This window comes from Cavia porcellus, unplaced genomic scaffold, assembly GCF_034190915.1.
Source record: "Cavia porcellus strain 051 isolate PalLab524CR breed Dunkin Hartley unplaced genomic scaffold, mCavPor4.1 scaffold_22, whole genome shotgun sequence".
Taxonomy (NCBI): Eukaryota; Metazoa; Chordata; class Mammalia; order Rodentia; family Caviidae; genus Cavia; species Cavia porcellus.
This window is the reverse complement of record NW_026947505.1, coordinates 30,717,881-30,738,019: the sequence shown is the minus strand read 5'-3', so window position 1 is coordinate 30,738,019 and position 20,139 is coordinate 30,717,881. Positions and strand designations below refer to the sequence as shown.

Genomic DNA, 20,139 nt, shown 5'->3' with positions numbered 1-20,139 from the left:
GTCTTTAATTCAGAAATATAATTCTTGTTACATATTTTTAAAAGTTATTTGTATCTTATTATCCCATTAGAAAGCATTCTTACTAATTTTTCAATTAGATTCCTTTGCAGACCAATTTGTGCAAGAGGGTATGGACATCAGTCGTAGATTGAACTTTTCTCAGTCCTATGATAGCTAGAATGTGTCCAGTCAGCCTCTCTGGTCATTAAATATACTGAAATATCATCATATTCTCCTAGATGTACTTTCACTGGTCCTCAAAGGTAATGGAAGCTAGCCTTTGGCCTGTACCCTACCAGTTTTAAATATTAGTGTTACATGGACTAACATTACCTGGATTGAAGGAAATCTCAAATTATTAAAGATTTCTATAATTGCTGCAACAAAGAAAGTGCTGTTACTGGAAATTTTTGCATTAAAAGGGTGTATCATTATTGTTGTGCTACCCACTTAACCAGTTTTTTCAAATAACAAACAATAGTTTGAAAAGAATAAAAATAAAGTTGCCTACTCATTGCTTAAAATTAATCAATTTATTTTCCTCAAATCTACATTGGAACACAGAAAAGCCCCGAAAGCTAAATTTTGCCCAGAGATTTTTTTCTAATTGGCCTGAGCAATGCTACTTTTTTGTGTTTTATTTAATTGCCAGCATTCACAATGTGGGAGATTTCATATAACATTGAGACTTACTTCTTCTAATGAAAAACATAATCTGGCAACATTTGCCTAATTTCTACTTGGTGCCTGTTGCCTGAAACTGAACAGTGATTTCATGCTCACATAAGGAATGTGGTAATACAGACAGCCTGTTTGCCAAACCAACTTTGCTCATGTACGTTAATGCACATGGCCTCTAATGGCCTTTAGATTTGTCTCTTCTAATCTGAGTGGCACATAGCAGTTGTCTGCACCTCATTTAAGTGGACCAGTACCACAGATTTCCATGAGTGTTATATCTCCTTGGTCAGCCCTTTAATTAACATCAGCACCCTGTAGGTGAAAAGAACAATGAACTAACTCTCCTCTTCTAACATTTAGTAAAATGTTACCTTACAGAAGAGGTCTCTGTTCTCTATTAGGGCACTAGTTATTAAAAAGGAAGAAGCAGAAACATTTTACGAACACATTCACAGTGTAGGGATTTACTTTATATATGTTAAAGTAAGTTTGTCATGATCTTCATTTGAAGCAAAGCCTGTAGTTGATGCCCTAAAGACTTAGGAATACAATAGTTAAACTTCTTGGTAGAGCAAAAAAAAAGACTTATTCTTTCAATTGATGCTCTGCTGTCTAAACTGCAGTCATCCTACAGTTTTCTAGGAAAAAGGAACATTCATCTTTCATCTCTTATCTGTTGAACATACAGTTCTGGTAACAATTTTCAATTAATCCTACTCTCTCGTTCCCCACTACTTTTATTTATTTATTTAGTTAGTTAGTTTTTTGGTACTGAGGATTGAAGTCAGGACCTTGCCACTGAGCTAAATCCCCAGCCTTCCCCACTTTTTATTCTGGGAGTGTATTCTGACTTGAGATTGGATTATATCCTCATATATTACACACAGTCACACTGCCCTCCTGGTTCATGATAGTGCTTACTCATGGTGCTTTCTACTAACCAGAACTGTTGCAGAAGTTTTTATAACCACCTTTTTTTTTTTTTTTTTGCTAGTATTTTAATGCCACACAATATTTAACTACAAAGTCTCCCATAAACATAAAATCTAAGGAATAATTCACTTAATTCTTAAATTTACCAAGTGTTGATCAAAATAGCCACGTTTTTAAAATTAAGTTAAATAATTAAGGAACCTAATGGAAGTTGGCTCTTCCTTCCAAATGGAAGCAAATAATTTTCCAAGCAACAGTATTTAAAAATCCAAGGCTTTTATTAAGTAAAACTAAATCTTAAAATTTAAGTGTCACTTTAAATACAATATATATAAGACTGATGTAAGAACAATCACCCCAGGGGCAAAGGGACTTGCATCTGAGATTTATGGAGCAGAACAGAAGTGGCCCTGTCAGGTTTAGATGGTTTGAAAGACTTTTATAAGTGACTTAGAAGTGCATTCTAAGCAGGGGAATGTGATCACTTTAATGATATCTGCAGGAATATGCAAACTTCAGTACTGGTATTTTTTGGAAACACCTACTGTGTATCCACATGGCATCACTGGAAGCTCGCAATAAGCAAAGTGATTAATTTATCATTTGAATGCATTTCCTACTCCTGGTCTTGCCAGGTTCCAGTTCAATCTGGGACCGTATGTCACTTCCTTATTTTAAGTTTATTATCCAGATTCTTTAGGCCTCCACTAGATCATCAGGATTTTGGCTTTTGTACTTAATTTTAATCTTGCTTCCCCCTTAATCTTGATTCTCAGCCATGATTTTTCTATTGTTGTCAAAGGAAGGAATCTGGCTTACAGAGTAGAATGGTCAAAAGGAATCCTATATAGAACTTTGCATTAATTTTTCATTTTATTATATCTAATCTCTCCCAATTGTCCAAATAGCAATTCATGGGGCTCTACCATAGTTTAATGGAGACCCAGTCTGTCTTTTATTTTAAATCTAATATTCCATTAACTGGCCAACATTTTTGGTGGTGTTTATTATTTAAGGTTCTTATGGGTATATTATTCAAGGTACTTAGGAAGCCCATTGGCTGAAGTGTGTCCTATGAGTCCATTCCCATCCAGTTGCCCTTCAGATGGGTACCCCTGGAGTTACCAGTACATGCCAAATCTGCAGATGAGAGATTTCTATTTCAAGGCCTGTTGACCACTAAAAGCATGTGACTAGCAAAATCCACAACTAAAACTCCTTTAGCACCTGCCACAAGTTTAACATTCTGAAGAAAGGCAACATTGCGGAATAGCTGCTCTCCTTGGACAGGGGTCCTGACTCCTGAACTGGGACCAGTTGTCCTCTCTGGAGAGCCTGATGTCTCTTGAAGACCTGGCCTGTGGAAGCGATAGGTATGATGTTCTGTACCCGCTTGACCCTAGAAAGATTGCTGCTAACATCTTCCTTATGTGGTGACATTTAGCTCGCCGCCTGCAGCTCAGCCCCTGGGAGAGCAACGTTGTTAACAGACTCCTGACGCCCACACATTCGTTCCTGGCTAGAAGTAAAAGCACAGCTGCCTTATCTGGAGATGCAGGTAAAGCCATCCAGGTAGAACTTTCCTGGTGAGGTAAAGCCTTCCTTTTGGGGGCATATCTGTGCTGCCAGTACTCATCTACTCCCTGCTCTGTTTTTCCTGATGTGTGCTTCCTTCTGCTCCAGTGGAAATATCTGTTAGTGTTGGTTCCACGCTCCTGGCACTGTTTCTGCTTAGTATCCACCTTAGCGCTTTATCTGGACCCCACATACCAGGCAGACAGATTAAGCCCCTCCCTGTGATCAGGTGGCTTCAGGTTGTTCTCTGTTTGTTCATGAGGTTACCTGAAAAAAGTACCCCTTTTCTACTTTTCTTTCTGCCCTTATATCTCAGCAGATGATCAGAAGGTAGATATAATTTAATACTTGGTATCAATATATGGGAAAGAAAAGACACACGCCTGTTTTTTAAGCATAGTGTTTGTTGGTGTGGCTTTGGGCTAACTGCTTTTCCTCCTTGGGCCATCTTTTGTTTGAATCTGGAAACAGCACCCTTACAAAACCGTAAAGACTCATGCAGGTTGATTACAGTGTACTTACTACTTTCATTGGAAACATGTAAACATAGCTACTACCAGCTGGTATGTCATTATTACCTACTTTTTGAGTTGTAACACACACTAGAATAATCCAAATGGCTGAGTTAATGAGAAGTTAGTGTACAGCCTATATCTAGTTGGTAAGAAAAGTCCACATAAGAGTTTCAGTAATATTTCTCTTCTGTTAAATAGATTTAGATTTCCGAAATCTCGTAGGGCACAGTTGGTGCATGTATGTAACCGGTCTAGCAGCCCTCATCTTTGGTACTTAGAAAATTGCATATAGTCTTTGAAAAGTTCCCATTGCCTCTGCAAGCCTCCTCATGTTTGTTAGCTTGCTGCACAAATAGGAATTCTTGGTGGTTTTATGGTGTCTTTTATCTACAGTGCCCAGTGAGCTAATGAGTATCACACTACTTCTCACAGTACCCTTGGAGGTCAGTCAAGAGAGCAAGTATGGGCATTCCCGCCTTGTTGTCAAGGAAACCAAGTGTAGTGACAATAAATGACTTAACAGAGCCTCTTAGGAAACTGTGAAGTGGATCTGAAACATGCTCCCCCATCCTCTCCTCAGCACCCCGAGTGACACTTGGTGTCCAGTGATGCAATCAGCTAGCCGAGCCACAGTCTTCTCTGCTTTCTGTAAAGGAGTTTCTGTCCAAACTCTCACACTACATCTGAGATTTTTCTGGAGGAAAAACTATAGTTTATCTTAAAATAGCCCAGTTTTTTGCCTATGAATTTCATACTTTCATGCAAGTCATGGAAGTTTCTCTTCATGTCAAAGGACCTTTCAGACTGCTTGTCCATCCTGCCCTGCAGGACCTCCATATATGTGGCCACCGTGCCCCCCAGCCTCCACATTGTATGTCACAAAGACCACTTCAAAACTGATAGTTGCCTTTCTTTGCTCTTTCTGTCATCACTAACTTTTGTCAGTTCTTTCGCCCTTCCTCTAGTCTTGCAACACCGTTTCCTCATTTTCTACCATGTGACTTGCCTGCCTTCCCCGCCCTCCTGTTTGCTGTGCTCAGTCAAGGTGCTTTTTATCTGCAAGTTGGCTCTTTGCAACTTTTCTGTTTTCCTTTTCCCAAATTGATACATTGATTTATTTTAATGTGAAACAGTCATAGCCTTTATTTGAGTTGCCTGTTTTATGAATACATTCCCTAGACTGGTGTTACCTTTTGCTTTGATAAAGCTTATGTTTAATGAAGCAAAAATATCAGTTTTTGCAAACATTTCTGCTTGAAATTATATATGTCACTATGCCTTCCAGTTGTCTTTTGAAGACACTTTTTCAGTCACTTGTGGTTTTTCATGTATTCTCTTTATTCTTTTTTGTCTTTCCATTTTAATTCTGTGTCTGATTTCATCTTATTCTCAAATGCCACTGGCAAACATTCAGAATTGTCTCAAGAAATGCTCCACAGATACCTCCTGAAATTATTATTTTCCATGGAAAAATAAATCGTATGTCTGTGCTTCGTTCCTTTTTTATCATCAGACCCATGCCTCAGAGCAAGACTATTTGCTAGGGTCTCTTGATACTTGAACAAGGGTAATGGGCTCTGGCTGTGCCCTGGGCACTGTGTGCCTCCCCTCCTGGTCTTGAATCCCAGAAGGGCATTGTGCCAGGATGTTATTTCTTGAATGTGTTTAATCAACTTGGAAGAATTTTGTATTAATGAACTCTTTCTTCGTCTAAAAAATGCAAACACTTTGTCATAGTACTTAAGAAAAGGTTTTTTCAAATCGATTCCTTTATAATCACAACAAGCAAAATGACAAGAGGTTCTCCTTCATGATACAAATCCTTCCCTTACCGAAAACGTCAGAAGTAAAGCTTTATGTCATTTCCCAAGTAAGACACACATATTCTTTGAAACGAGGAAATACAGAATGTTTTAGTCTATCATAAAGAAATACAGTTCTGTTTCAAAATAATGGGGAAAGGGATTGCAGTATCCCATCTGACTGTCCTAACTATTTAGTGGTAACCAAAAGATGCTATGAGGCATTGTACGAAGGCGAACACATTAGTAAAGATGTGTTTTAGGGATGGGAGTGCAGTTCAGTGGTAGAGCACTTACCTAGAGAGCGCAAAGCCCTGGGTTTGATCCCCGAAACTCCCCACCCAAAAGAAGATGTCTAATCAACAGACATAGAGTAAGCCAAAATAATAATTAAATATTTGAAGCTAGATATGTAATTCTGAATTTTTGACTATTTAATTTATTAATGCTATTACATTTTCCTAAAATAATAATCTGTCTAAAGTGTTATTGTAGTGGCTAGCGTTAGGTAAACTCATTTTATAACCTGGTCTAAATGTATAGTATTACTTTCAGTAGTCTTATTTAATTATCTTATTTTTGCTGGAAAGCAAGATCCCTGAATGACATCTGAGAATGGACCTTAATACCGTAGTGTCCATACCTTTTATGCCTTTCCAGTTACATCAGTTTGTTTTAATTCATCGAGGATCGGAATAAACAAATCAATGATAGTGTTCCTTTGAAGGTGAATGGTCAGAAACTATATGGGTTACTTCTTTCTTTTCTTTTTTTTTAAACATGGGGTCTCACTGTATTCCCCACACTGGTCTCAGACTCCTGGACTCAAATGCTCCTCCCCTTCCAGCCTCCCAAGTGCCAAGATTGACATGTGCCACCACACCAGACCCTATATGGATCTTCCAAAAAAAAAAAAAAAAAATCCCATTTTGAGTAACACTGTAACAGCTATTTATGGTTCAAACTTATTTTTAGCAATCCTAATATATTTATGTTCTTTTCACATTTTAAGTAGTTACAGCCCATTTCCCATATGTTCTACTGCTGCTGCTTTGAATTATCAAGTGCCTTGGCTTTTGGGAAAACCCAGAAGCATGCTTTGGTTTGCCTTTAAAAATAGATTTGCAAGATTCTTTTCTGGAAATTATTTCTTATGCTTGTAACAAGTCTTAACACCTGGTAAGACTTGGTCATTTGACATTAGAAAACTGTGCTTGCTGTTTTCCCCCACTGGCTGTTGAACTTGACTCTTGAATAGTGATTATATATCTTGCTTGCCTGCACGCTTCCTCTCTTTCCACCTTGTATAACATCTTAAAGCTAAGTAGGAAAAATCTGGTTATAAACTAGTCCTCATAGACAAATTATCTCATTTGGCGATGTAGCATTTTACCAGGACTATTGTTTTGTAGGGATGTAAGACCATTGCTCTCCATAACTATTGGATTACATCTGTATCTTCAATCAGTGTTTAAATAGCTAGCATTATATTCCGGATTTTTTACTTGGACATGCCTTCCTTTTGGACACATCACAGACTCACAGGATGTGAGGAGAGTTGAGCGTGATGGTTCTGGGCACCTTTAGGTAATAACATCTTCTTCCTACTTTTCTCTCTATCTCTGCTTTGCTCCTTTTCCTGAACCTGCTTTTGGCTTTCTTCAACTGCTCCTCTGGCACTCTTGTGTGTAAAACCAATCATCTGCACCCTAGTTATCCCCATTTGTCCTCGTTCAGCATCTTGCAGCCCCATCATCATGCCCTACAAAGCTGCACACTCTAGAAATCCAGTGGATCGACCAAAATTCTTTGTAACACCGCCCGAGGGCTCTGCGCGCAGGAGGACTGTTCATGGCACCACGGTGAGTAGCAGTTGGGAGCAACCTGGCAAGCCTGGGTCAGAGTGGACACTGCCCCGAGGTACGGTGTGATGTGAGACAAGGCGGCCACACGCCCACCATGCCACCCATCACGAATCAAGCTCACTGGACAGTGCTCCCTCCACCCCACATACACATTTCTTCTCAAATTAGGGGTTTTGCTCTTCCTACAAATTTGAACTTGAAGATGCAAACTGTTTCAAGCATACAGGAATGGCTGGCTTATCCTCCAGGGACCTCTTACAAATAAGTGCAATTCCAGAATAACTTAATTTTTGAAAGCAAGAAACCCTGCTGGCCTTGGCAGTGGAAGTGAGCCCAGAGTGCTACCTGATATTTTATCCCAACCAAAGCCGGAAGCTGGCTAGACTCCTAACTGTGGGTCACTAAAAACCAAGATAAGGAATTTTTATCCTGCTTCTTAGCTAATCTCTGTCAAAGCCCACACCTTAAAATAAAGTGGAATAAGTATTCTAACAACATGAGTTGTTTGCTAAATAACCAGTCTTTAAAAGGCTATTGTGCTGAATTATAAACTCAAGTTCTGCAAGTGAGAAATATAATTTGTACTTGTTATTACTGGCAAGGAAGCCGAGCTAATGTTAATCATCATGCTGTAGGTGCAATGAGGTAATTTGTACGTCTCCAAGAACCTTTCTTCATCTTTGTTTTAAACTGTGTGTTTATTTTGCATCTGTTGAAAGATGAAGACGTTGTTCCATGGCCTTTGGACCTTGTACTTTAGTCCTAAAAGACTCACGTATCCACCAGGTCTCATAGCCTGTCTCCCATGATAATAGCGGACCTTGTAATGAAGGGCTAGAATGCTTTTTGCTTTTTAATTTTACCTTCCAAGAGCAATTCTGATGTGTAAAGCTCATGGCGCTTAAAAGGATTTTTGCTTAAAGGATAATTCGAGGGTGTGAGAGAGCTTGTTGGCTTTGGCTACAGACAGTTTTCTTTCGAGCTTCATCAGGTCTGCAGTCCTCAAAGCCAGAGGTGTCACTAATTTTGTAGTCTCAAAGTTTGGGTTTTTGCAGCACTGGGGGTTGATCCCAGGCTAGTCTGCCACCGAGCTACATCCTCAGCCCTTTTTAGTTGTTGTTGGTTTTTTTTGTCTTTTTCCTTTTTATCGGTACCGGGTATTGAACTCACAACTGCCTGCTTGCAAAGGCCTTTTTAGTTTTTGAGACAAGGTTTCACTGAGTTGCCCGAGATGGCCTCAAACTTGGGATTCTCCTGCCTCCACCTGCCAAATAAGATTACAGATGTGTACCACTGCAGCTTCTGCTAAATTTGAATTCATTAGCCTATGGCTGTGACAGAGATTCTCACTATGCACCAAAAAAATGATAGTGAAGCAAATCATCTTTGGATGCTTCTTGGGCAGGGAAGAACATTTATCAAAGGAAAAATATTTTGTTTAAGAGAAAAACAAAAATTGAACTTCTTGGAGAGAAATGGAAGGCTGACCCTGGGCTAACAATAAATGAGAGGGGCCTGTTATCCCGCACCCCAGGCTTTGTCGTTAGTGTTATTTGCCTTTTAATGCCCTCTTCTTTCTTTGCATGGTCAGTTACTCTTCGCCTCTAGAAGCCGAATCTTTGGATATATCCCTAATACCAGAATACGAGTCCCAGAGCTGGGCTGTGGAAATCAGTAGTGACTGTCTACAGTGAGCACTCGAAAAGTGGCAGATGACACGGACACACTGATTTCTTTTTAATACTACAGATTGAGCTCAGGGCCTTCGCACTGAACCATGTTGTCAGTCCGTTTTTTATTCTGAGGAAGAGACTTGCTGAGTTGCTCAGACTAGACTCTAAGTTGCTATCCTCCTGCCTCAGCCTCCCAGAGTGCTAGGGTTACAGGCCTGGACCACTAGGCCATGCTGAATTTTTCAATTTTAAAAACTTTAGCTAGATGTCATGGCACACACTTGTAATCCAGCACTCAGAAGGCTGGAGGAGAACAATCTTAGGCTCTCTCCAAACAATAACGACAGCAGTAATATGTTTGTAGTTTTAAAAAAGTTATTTTTAAGTTCAGTGGCAAGTACATTCACACTGTAACACAGTCAGTCTCCAGGACGTTTAAAATCACAGCTCAACCTCTATGTACACTGAACCACTTCCTCTCTCCCCATCCTTTCCCCTCAGCTACCATTCTACTTTCTGTTTCTGTGACTGTGACTTCTTTAGATAACTCATATAAGTGGATTCATGAAATAATTAAAATTTTGTGACTGGTTTATTTCACTTACCATAAAGTGTCCACGTTCATCCCTATTACGTGTATGTCAGAATTTCCTTTATTTTTGGGGGGTTGTTATTTATTGGCTCTGGGGATTGAAATTGGGACATTAGCAGTGAGCCACATTCCCATCCCTTTTTTATTTTTTCACTTTTTATTTTGAGATGAGGTCTCACTAAGTTGCCCGGGCTGGGCTCAAATTTGAGATCCTCCTGCCTTACTTGTGAGAGTGCTGGGATTACAGGTGTGCACCACCAAACTGGCCATTTTCCTTCATGTTAAGGTTGAATAATACTCCATTGTATGAATATATTACATTTTGGTTTTGTACTCACCTGATGAGTTACATCTGGGTTATTTCCACTTCTTGGCTATTATGCATGAACGTTGGTATACAGATATCTCTTAGAGATACTGCATTCAGTTCTCTTGGATATGCACCCATAAGTGGGGTTGCGGAGTCATATGGTAACTGTACTTTAGTTTTTTGAGGAACCACTATATTGTTTTACATTCCTACCAAAGCACAAGGGGTTCTCATTTCTCCATGATACACAATTAAAGATACAATATGAAAATTTATTTTTAACGAGAATGTTTCACATCACTTTATGATGCCTAAAACTCATGGTTTTTAAGTTTTATAATTTAGCTAGCAAGTATTCAAATACATCAATTTTTATTTACTTTGTGCACAATATAAGTTTTAAAAACCCCTTTAAAATTTAGATACATAATTTTTCAAACTGGATTTTCTGAAAAGAAAACCTTTCCGTCTTGAATCATCCCAGGGACTTTGGTTTTATTTTTTAAATTTTAATGTAATACAAGTAGATATTGATAAAGAAAATAGAAATAAGTGCTCATCTACAAAAAAATCAAAAATTTTTTTCTTTTTTTAAAAAATTTTTATTGAAAGAAAAGAAAATTCAAAAAACAAAATAGAAAAAAATGAGAAGAAAGTAGAATTCAAAAAAAATTAACATCATAAAATTGCTAGCCAATGCATTACATATTGTCATCTTAACAATAGTTGTTAAAGTTACAAAATCAAAGCATAAAGTGGCTAGGCACTCAAAAACATTGACAGTGCAATCTTTTCTGTTCAGTGATCTAATAGAAATTTAGTAATATGGTCATCTGTCTTACACACTGTACATGCCCTTTTATCCTTTGGAGCACCTTCCTTCCCCTCCACTTTTACACTGTCCATTATAATTTTTGGATCCCGTTATTCTGTCAGTTCTTATTATTTTTACACTAGAGAGACAATGTGATATTTCCTAATGTGAGACTTGTTTATTTCACTGCAAAATAGAGAATAACAATAGTTAATACACTGTGTACCATGTTCTTCAAAATGACTCCATTCACTGTGGTTTTGACTTGCATTTCTCTAGCACACAGTGAGGCTGAAAGCTTTTCACAGCTTGTTGTCAGTCTGTGCATCACATGAGGGGAAATGTTTCTTAATGTCTTTCACTTATTTTTTAATCAAGTTACTAGTTTTTGAAGTATAGGAGTCATTCTTTCTGAACATTATCCTCTTCTGTTTGACTTGCACATATTTTTCCTATTTCATAGGCTGTTTCTATGTCCCGTCTTTTTCTTGTTCTTTTTTGCCATCCTAAAAGCTGAACCCTGGGCCTTTGCACCGAACTGCATCTCCAGCCCATTTCTAATTTTTGTTTTGAGACAGAATCTCATTAAGTCACTGATTGCCCAGGCTGGATTTGAGCTTGTGTTCCTCCTGCCTCAGCTTCTAAGAGTGATTATGTTTTTTGATGCATAGGAATTTTTAAGTTTGGTGTTGTTCCATTTGTCTATTTTTTTGTCTGGTTGGCTTTTGTTACTCTAACAAACAAACACTAAATCTAGTGATATGAAATTTACCACCTCTTTTCTACAGAAGCTTTGTAGTTTTAATTCATATATTTTTATAAGGTCTTTAACTGACTTTGAGTTTATTTTTGTGTGTTAAATAAGAAAAAGTTCTAGTTTCTTTTTTTCTTGCAGATACCCAGGTTTTCCAGCAGTATTTATTGAAGGGATGTTCTTTTCTCTTTGAGTGATTTTAGGATTTTATCAAATACACAAGTACTTATTTCTTGGCTCTCTATTCTGTGCTATTGGTCTGTGTGCTGGTCTTTGAGTAATACAGGTTTTTTTTATATTAAAAAGCAAGATGTATGAGGCTGTCAGCTTTCTCATTCTTTTCTGAAATTGTAAAGTTTCCCTCAGCCTTTTGGATAATGTTAAAAAGGAAAGGGGACTGTACAGACTGCAGGACATTAACTCAGGTCAAGATGAGAATCAGGAGTGCCTTTACCTGTGTGCTGCCCAAACAGGTAGTGGATTTAAGAGCAGAGAATGGACATAGAAGATAAAAGAAAATCCCACCTGCTTGGGTGGTGTTATCTCAAGTACCAAGTGTTTTCCCAAATCATTTCTCCCCCTTTGTCCCAGCCGCTAGGTGATTAAAGGAGATCATTTCTTTTAGGAGACTAAGAAGTAATTGGCACTTTGATAAAATGCTGACTGTCTCTCTTATGCAGAGCCATTCCATTATTCATGTCTCGTGTGTTTCTGGGAGTGAGGATCAAACACAGGGCCTCACATATGCTACCCAGTCTACCACTGGGCTACGTCCCCCAGGTCCCTGGTCCCCATCTCATTAAAGCACAGATGAAGAAAGTCTTCCTCCAGCTCTCCACTCATAAATTGCTCTTCCCAGTCAGTTATCTCTTTGATTTGATTTCAACCAAATTGAAATATTTCAAGAAATAATCCAAAAAGACTATTCAGGTTCGTTCTTTAACTGTAAATTCCCTCAGGAGAAGCCCTGGGCCTACCATCCTGGGAACTGACCTACCCGAGGCATAATTGCCAACTTATATACCAAACTGGAGGGTCTCATATGATGGCCCCACCTCCTGCCTTCTGGCATCAGAGACACAGGGTGGCCACGCACCAGGAGATGAGGTAGAACCAGCACCCACTTTGTGATGCTCTCTCCTGCCCTCTGCATCCTTCTGTTTAGACACTCTAGAGAGACAGTGAGTATTATCTGACACTTTGATGATTTTTCCCCACCTTTGGTCCTGTCAATCAACCAGGGCACTACTAAGGAAGATGGAGAGAAGCAATTAGAAGGGACATTCAGGAGAGTAAAAGGGAAGGGAAAGAAAAATTATGCTTGAGCATTGGCAGAACAGGAGGGAAAAAGAGATAAACTGCCAGCTTTCTTCCCTGTGACTAGAGAATATTTTACCCCTTCCCTGTACTTTTTTGGTCTGCTTTCCTGGCAGGTGTTCACCATGTGCCCCTAGCAATGTTCCATTCCATTCTAGAACACAATGGAAAGTTGCAGAGGCTTGGATACTTGGAATGGGTCAGGTTTGCTCTCTGCATGGAGCAGTGGACTCCAGACTGACTTTAGAATCTCAGAACAGTTGTATGGGCTACTCTCTGCCCATTTCCACTTAGCAAAGATGTCTCCCTGGCTGAATTCCTGGCTGGCAGTTAGGAAGAGGCTGGTGATTAAGCCTACCCTCAGACTTCAAATGTGTCCCTTGATGCAGAAGAGTTTAAGTACCTAAAATTACTCAACCTGTACCTGACTTTCCTTAGAGGACATTAGCTGAAGGAGGAATTTTTCTGTAATACCTGTAGAGGGAAAGAATGAATTAATGTTAAGAATAGCAGGCATGTGCAGTTTTTTTAGCTGCTAAACTGTGTTATGCTCTGGGATGAAAACAGTTGATACAGAATTTAAAAAGAAAAATAACTGTTTAGTTAAAATTTTTTAGAAATAGAAGTGGCTTTGATTTTAACATTTGTGGGAGATTAGCCATACTGAGATTTTGTTCCAAGTAATTTCAGACACAAAGTATAGGTACTTTCTAAAAATCTTACATGCTTGTTTTTTAACAATTATCCAGATCATGCATCCAAAACCACCTCATCAGTGATGCCTGTGTTAATTCAGTTATATTGTTGTAAACTAACAAGGACCCTTTGTACAGACAGAATGGATTTGTGTGAGATAATTTAGAAAATTTGTAAAAACCTGTTAAATGGCTTATAGTCCCACTGTCAAATACCACGAATGCAATCATCTCACTCATGGAAAAATCTAATTATTTTCTCTGAACTTAGGGCCATAAAAGAGACAGAGAAAATGTACCCTTCCACCTGACATCTGGTATCCGAAGGACTCTATCCCCAGCTAATCCCAAGGCAAGATCGCCAGCTTCTTCCCGACTCTGGTGAGTGCAGTACAGAGGCTGGTCGGGCCACTCCTCGGGAGAGCAATAGTAGCTTCCGTCCTCACAGTGCACTTGGCTTTGACTGAGGGAATGACGATCATCTTTTTGTTTTTTTCTTTTCCAATACTGGGGTTGAACCCAGGGCCATCTGCATGGTAGACAGAAATTCTACCACTGAGCTACATCACAGCCCTTTTTAATTTATACTTCTGAGGCAAGCTCTTGCTAGGAGGCTTGTACAAACTCCATGCCTAACTCAGGTCTTCCTTAAAGCAGAGAAAAAGGGGAACATCAGAATGGGTCTCTAAAGTGACTGCAGTTCCAGGAAAGACAGAGGCACACAGCCAGCTGTCTGCGTTGCCTTTCCGTAACCTGGTGTCCCAGGTGGGGGGTGACCTGCTCTGATGCCCCATCTCCGCCTTGTCTGTTTGCCGTCCAGGCTCCCCTCCAAGTCCTTACCGCACCTCCCTGGCACACCCCGACCAGCGTTCTCCTTGCCTCCTGGCTCCGTCAAGGCTGCTCCTGCTCAGGCCCGGCCCCCATCCCCTGGCAACATCCGCCCTGGCAAGAGAGAAGCCAAAGGGGAACCTGAGAAGAAGGACCCCGAGAAGGACCCTCAGACCACTGCCAGTGAGCCCCCATTAAAGGGCAGAGCTCCTCTAGTGAAGGTAGCAGAAGTCGCAGCCCAAGAGGTGACGCCTGTGGAGCCCGAAGCTGACACTGGTGAGAACGACCTGGCTGGCTCAGGGACACGCCTTCGCTCCTCCGCTCCCATGCTGTTTTTCTCATGCACTGTTTTATGAGCTTTTCTCGTCTTCTCCAAGGCCCATTTTAGGACTTTTTCTTAAGTATAATTTTCTGTATACTTTATACATCCCGAAGCCCATGGTTGCACCCACAGCGTGTTAAATCAGACATGGTCCCAAGTCCTTTTACTAAGTACACATTTCAAAAAATGTGGTGTTTAGAACATCTTCATCCAAATGGTTTATTGTATGAGTTATCTGTTGCTATGTAACAAATCCCAATCTTCATAGCTTTGAGACATTCAAACATTCCTTATCACATACAGATTGTTGGGTCAGGAATTTGGGGACAGTTTAGCTGGGTGGTTATGGCTCAGGGTCTCCCATGAGGTTGCAGTTGAGCTATGTGGTGGGGTAAAGTCATCTCAAGACCCAGTGGAATGTAGCCAGATATGGTGGTGCACACCTGTAAACTCAGCTCTTGGGAGACTGAGGCAGGAGGATCTCCATGAGTTTGAAGTTAACCTGGGCTACAAATTGAGTTTAAGGTCATCCTAAATTATGTAGTGAGACCTTGTCTCCAAAAAAGAGAGAGACTCAGCTTAAAATGGCTTCTGCACATGGCTGTTGGCCTCAGTTTTGGGACATGTAGAAGTTACTATGTTGAATTGACACTTGACAGGTCATCAGGCTCTGCCTTTTGAAGGGAGATTTTTGAAAGAATTTATGGAAATATTTTTAAACCACCCACTCTGGAGTTTAAAAAAAAAAAAAATACACCTAGCCTCACCTCCCACCAGCCAATCAGAATAGGAGGTGGTATGTTGGACCCTGATAGGTACAAAGCTGTTGATTGACTCCTGAGCACACAAGATTCTGAAGATCACTGGCTTTGCCCTGTGCTTGACAGAGGTCAGAGGTTTTTTTCCCAGAACACCCAGTGGTTCTGTGATGCTAACCAGATTCTATTTTCGAATCTGGAGTCACCTAGAGAGAGTTTAATATTTTCTTGTTAAAAATTATTTTCATTCAAAATTTCTGTTGAAGACAGTCTGAATGTCAAGCATAGGGGCAAAGAAAAAATAATTGGTTCAAGATAAATCAAAATGTTGAGAGAGTGGAAGAATCCAATGATTGCTTTCATGAAAACAGGATCAGCGCCCAAGAATATCAGGATGATAAAGAAAACTCCCCGGGAGCAGAGGTAGAAACGTTAATGGGGAAAGGAGGGTTGAGAGTGGCCAGATGCCAGAGCTCAAAGCTCAGGGGTGCTGAACCTGGCACAAGTGTGCGGGGTGCCCACCTGTAGCAGCTCCCAGGTCTCCCCCCATCCGAATGAAGCAGAGAACATCTGCTCCTGTCTGCTTGTTGGTGTGAGGATGGAGTGGGAGGCCAGATGTGTTAGCCACATGCATGCTCCGGACAGGCCATGGCCCCTCCATGTCCCAGGCCTGAAGACTGCTCTGGGTAGGCTTTTGTCTGGAAGGGTGACCCCTTCCCGGCCTGATTCAACCTGTGACGTGGACACTGAAGATGGTCATAGAGAGGCATTAGCACCATAGTACCAGACCATCACCCAAGAGCAGGAATTTTTCAAATGTAATGGAAGATCACATCTCCATTTTGCTGCTGAATCTAACACCAGGCTCTCTGCTCGGTACACATTTGCTAGATGTCGCTAGCTGATTTGACCACTATTAAAAGAAGATTTAGTGACAGTGTGAGCTTTGTCAGAAGTCTCACCTACACACACAGTTTTTTGTTACCTGTTGCTTGGTTACAGATAGAATACAGTGAAACCGTGAGAACACACAGTAATAAACATTCCCTTTTCTTTGATAGCGATTAATTCTGGGGCATGTGTGGAGAATGCTGGTTTTTGTTTTGTTCTTCGGGTTTTGTTTCCAATTGGGTTTCTTCTTGTACCTATTTGTACAGCTGCTCCAACGCAGGCTCCTGCTCCAGCTCCAGCCCCTGCTCCAGCTCCAGCCCCCACCTCACCGCCAGCCCCAGCTTCCGTCCCTGCCACACCATCTGCTGTGCCGGCCACGGCTGCTCCTAAGGTCTCCGCAGGCACCACGGACCCTGAAGAGGCCACCCGGCTACTGGCTGAGAAGAGGCGGCTGGCCCGAGAGCAGAGAGAGAAGGAGGAAAGGGAGCGGAGGGAAAAGGAAGAGTTGGAAAGGTAAAAGGGTGACAGTGTCAGCCTTTAGAGATGCGTAGTTAAATTGCAGGTCCTTTGTAAGAGCAAGGTCTCCCGCAGAATAGCGCGATTGCACCTTGCTTCTCCCGCAGGCCCACAGAAGCTGGAGAGGGAAGACAACCTCCCTTGTGTCCCTGGCCCTGTTGAGCACACCCAGTGCAGTGTTTGTGCCACGGCTGTGAACGAATTCTCCTGCAGTGCCCATCCACTCAGACTTGCCTCCTAGACATCCCCTCCGTGTCTCTGCTTTTCTTTCTCCAGACAGAAGAAAGAGGAACTGGCGCAGAGGGTGGCGGAAGAGCGAGCCCGCTGGGAGGAGGAGGCCCGCAGGCTGGAGGCCGAGCAGGCCCGGAGGGAGCAGCAGCTGCGCCTGGAGCGCGAGCGCGCCGAGACGGAGCGCGCCCAGAAGCAGGTGCGGTGCGCGCGGGCCGGGCGTGCGGGCGGCGGTCACGGTGGTCCCCGATCGCCGGTAGGAACCATCTCTGTTCCCGACCCCACTGCTTGTTTTCAGAAGGAAGAAGAGGCCCGGGTTCGTGAGGAAACGGAGAGGGTCCGGCAGGAACGCGAGAGACACTTCCAGAGAGAAGAGCAGGAGCGCCTGGAGCGGAAGAAGGTAGCGTAGCCGAGCCCGGGAGAGAACTGCGCGGTTCCTTCTAGATTTGAAGCCACGCTGCGGCCAAGTGATACCAAGAGACTAGCACTGCCATCAGGAACAGATGGGTGCTGCCCTCCCCGGATAAGGAGCGCTTGCTACCAATAAACGCGTCCCAAGCAACCGTGCCCAAGGTTCCAGCCTGCCCCAGCAGTGGCTTCCACTTAAGGTAGCCCACGTTGCTCCCGGCCTTTGGAGTAACTCCGCTAAGACAAGCAGTTAGAATTAGTTTTCCCCAAAACACACACCCTCTGTTTCCTCCTTGCTACTTATTTCGTGCCTGGAACGTTCCAGGCTGGGCTGCTGTCAGCACCGACCCTCTCACTCCCTCCCTCATCCTTTCTTGCAGCGGCTTGAGGAGATTATGAAGAGAACCAGGAGGACAGAAGCTGCAGATAAGGTACTGAGTGGGCTTGAACCCGGGCCTGGGGCGAGCTGAGCCAGGACTCACTCTCTTTACCTGCACTTTAAAAATGTTTTAAGCCTCCTTTTGTTTGTTTTTCGTAGAAAACCCTTGACCAGAGAAATGGTGACATAGCCAAAGGAGCTCTTGCTGGAGGAACAGGTATTTCTGTCACAATTTGACACGGAAAATTCTTAAATTCACTGTGGAGATCAAGATATTTAAGGGTCTGTGGTAAAGCTGGGAACAGATGCTCATCAGTTCACGGAGGCTTTGGTGAAACCACCTTAGCCGTTCTTCTTAAGGCCTTTAAATGTGCACATTTTGACAACTTGTATTTATGGCAGTCCTCACAAGATTTATAAGTTATTTATTTTAATCCTGGCTTTACAGATAAAATAGAAAAGTTATTGAAATGTATTTAGAAGTTGTTCATATGCTATAATGTTTGAGATTATTGGATTCTTGGTGAACTTTTAAAATGTCATTTTAAAAGATGAAATTATTGTTAATTTATTACTCCACCCCAATTAATTTTGATTAAGTGCCCTTTGCATCGGGTATATCTTTCATATACTTTTTGTGGGGGAGGCAATGGGGATACAGGGTTTGAATCCAAGGCTTTCGTACTGAGCAACGTCTCCAACCTTTTTTTTTTTTTTTTTAAAGCAGCATCTCATTAAGTCACTAAGTTTCCCAGGGAGGGCTCAAACATGGCAGTCCTCCCACCTAGGCTTCCCAGAGTGCTGGCGTTACGAGCATGTATCACCACACTTGGCTTATCTGTGTGTGCTGCCTTATTTAATTTCCATTGCAGTCTTAAGAAACAGAGGATGCTTTCTCACAATCAACAAAGGCTTCTACATGCCAGGCACTGCTACAGTGTAAGGCCTCTTCCCCAGAGGGTGCTCATGCCCAAGCATCTGGGGCCCAGCTTGCCAACTTCTGACTCTTCATGATGCCCCGTGGTCTCCATGACTGTGCTTGCAGACAGTGGGTAGACAGCTCACCATCATTCAGTCCTCTTTTTTTTTTTTTACACTATCAGTCTGAAAAGAAAGGACCAGCAAATACTTGTTTCTCTTTCTGTTTAAAAACAATATCTAGAGTATCTCTCAAGGCTGAATTGAAGATCAAGTCAAATGATTACATAAAGAAACTTCCCCTGTGAATTCTAGAGGGTTTCAGGGGTAAGCCATGATTGGTATTTGGTTTTATTTCAGTAGAGGATATTCTGGTTTCTGTGTGTCATGATTCCTTTATAGTAGGGTTTTTGTGTGCTTTTATAGATGCCCTCGTTATGTTTGTTTGGGGAACAATCCAGATGGTTGCCTCTTAACCCTATTATGTTTTAGTATGCTTTCTCCAAGAAGGTCTTAATCACGGCAGGCTCAGGCACAACAAGCAGCGCATCATCAGAGCGGCCCACGTGGCTGTATCCTGGACCAGACGAGGATTATCCGGGGGTTGAGGCTGTAGTCTGTGCCTGGCTGGGCTCCCATGTTTTTGCTTTGATTTTTTCCCTTGCTGTTACTCCTATCTGTTCAATACCCTTTGTGCTCAATTCAAGACTAAACAAAGGCCAAAAAGGGGGTGAATTTTGTTACTCGATAGGCCCATGTTTATCAACACTTGTATAAATGTTGTATGAGTTTTTTTTTAAAAAGCTTGAAAATTAAATACTCTCTCCTCATTTGGCTTCTGCTTGAGGGCTGAGTGGTATCACTAGTACTACAAAGAGAATTCTAGGATGGGCAGGTACCCAGACAGGCAAGTTCACACCCCCTCTAGAACTCCCCTCTAGTGGGAGGAATGTCTTCACAAATGTTGGTGGCTTTAAAATGATCATTACTTCCTTTTTTATTGTTTTTGTTTTTGAAGCAGTCTCACTGTGTAGTTCCAGCTGGCCTTGAATTTACTATGTAGCCGAGGCAGGCCTTGAACTCACAGTGATCTTCCTAGTGCTGAGATAATAGGCATGTGCCACCATGCCTGCCTAAATTATCATTACTTCTTTGCTTCAGTTATCAGACTCTGTGGATCTCTGGCGGGTTGGTCATGAAATAGCACGGTCTGGCAATTATTTCGGTTATTCTGCCCTATCAAGATGAAACCATAAAATGCCACAGTTTTCTGCAGAACTGTGACCTGTACAAAAGGTGTAAGATGATCCAGTAACCATGCCCCCAATTTGAGAGTCTGGCATCAACACTATTTTAAATCTCTGG

The 20,139-nt window shown here is 41.6% G+C and overlaps 1 protein-coding gene across 9 annotated transcripts in view; it reads left to right on the top strand.

The window, feature by feature from the left end:
• The window catches only part of Map7 (microtubule associated protein 7), a 168,198-nt gene that overhangs the window by 133,125 nt on the left and 14,934 nt on the right, over positions 1 to 20,139 (top strand). For 5 of the 9 annotated variants that reach the window (XM_063233001.1, XM_063232999.1, XM_063233006.1 and 2 more), the window contains 9 exons: positions 3,059 to 3,172; positions 7,220 to 7,368; positions 13,798 to 13,907; positions 14,347 to 14,630; positions 16,592 to 16,838; positions 17,118 to 17,268; positions 17,368 to 17,469; positions 17,858 to 17,908; positions 18,016 to 18,073. In XM_063233001.1, the coding sequence (XP_063089071.1) occupies positions 3,059 to 3,172; positions 7,220 to 7,368; positions 13,798 to 13,907; positions 14,347 to 14,630; positions 16,592 to 16,838; positions 17,118 to 17,268; positions 17,368 to 17,469; positions 17,858 to 17,908; positions 18,016 to 18,073 (1,266 nt within the window). Of the gene's footprint in view, positions 1 to 3,058; positions 3,173 to 7,219; positions 7,369 to 13,797; positions 13,908 to 14,346; positions 14,631 to 16,591; positions 16,839 to 17,117; positions 17,470 to 17,857; positions 17,909 to 18,015; positions 18,074 to 20,139 lie in introns of all 9 variants that reach the window. The other 4 variants (XM_063233000.1, XM_063233007.1, XM_063233003.1 and 1 more) reach the window with 2 other exon arrangements.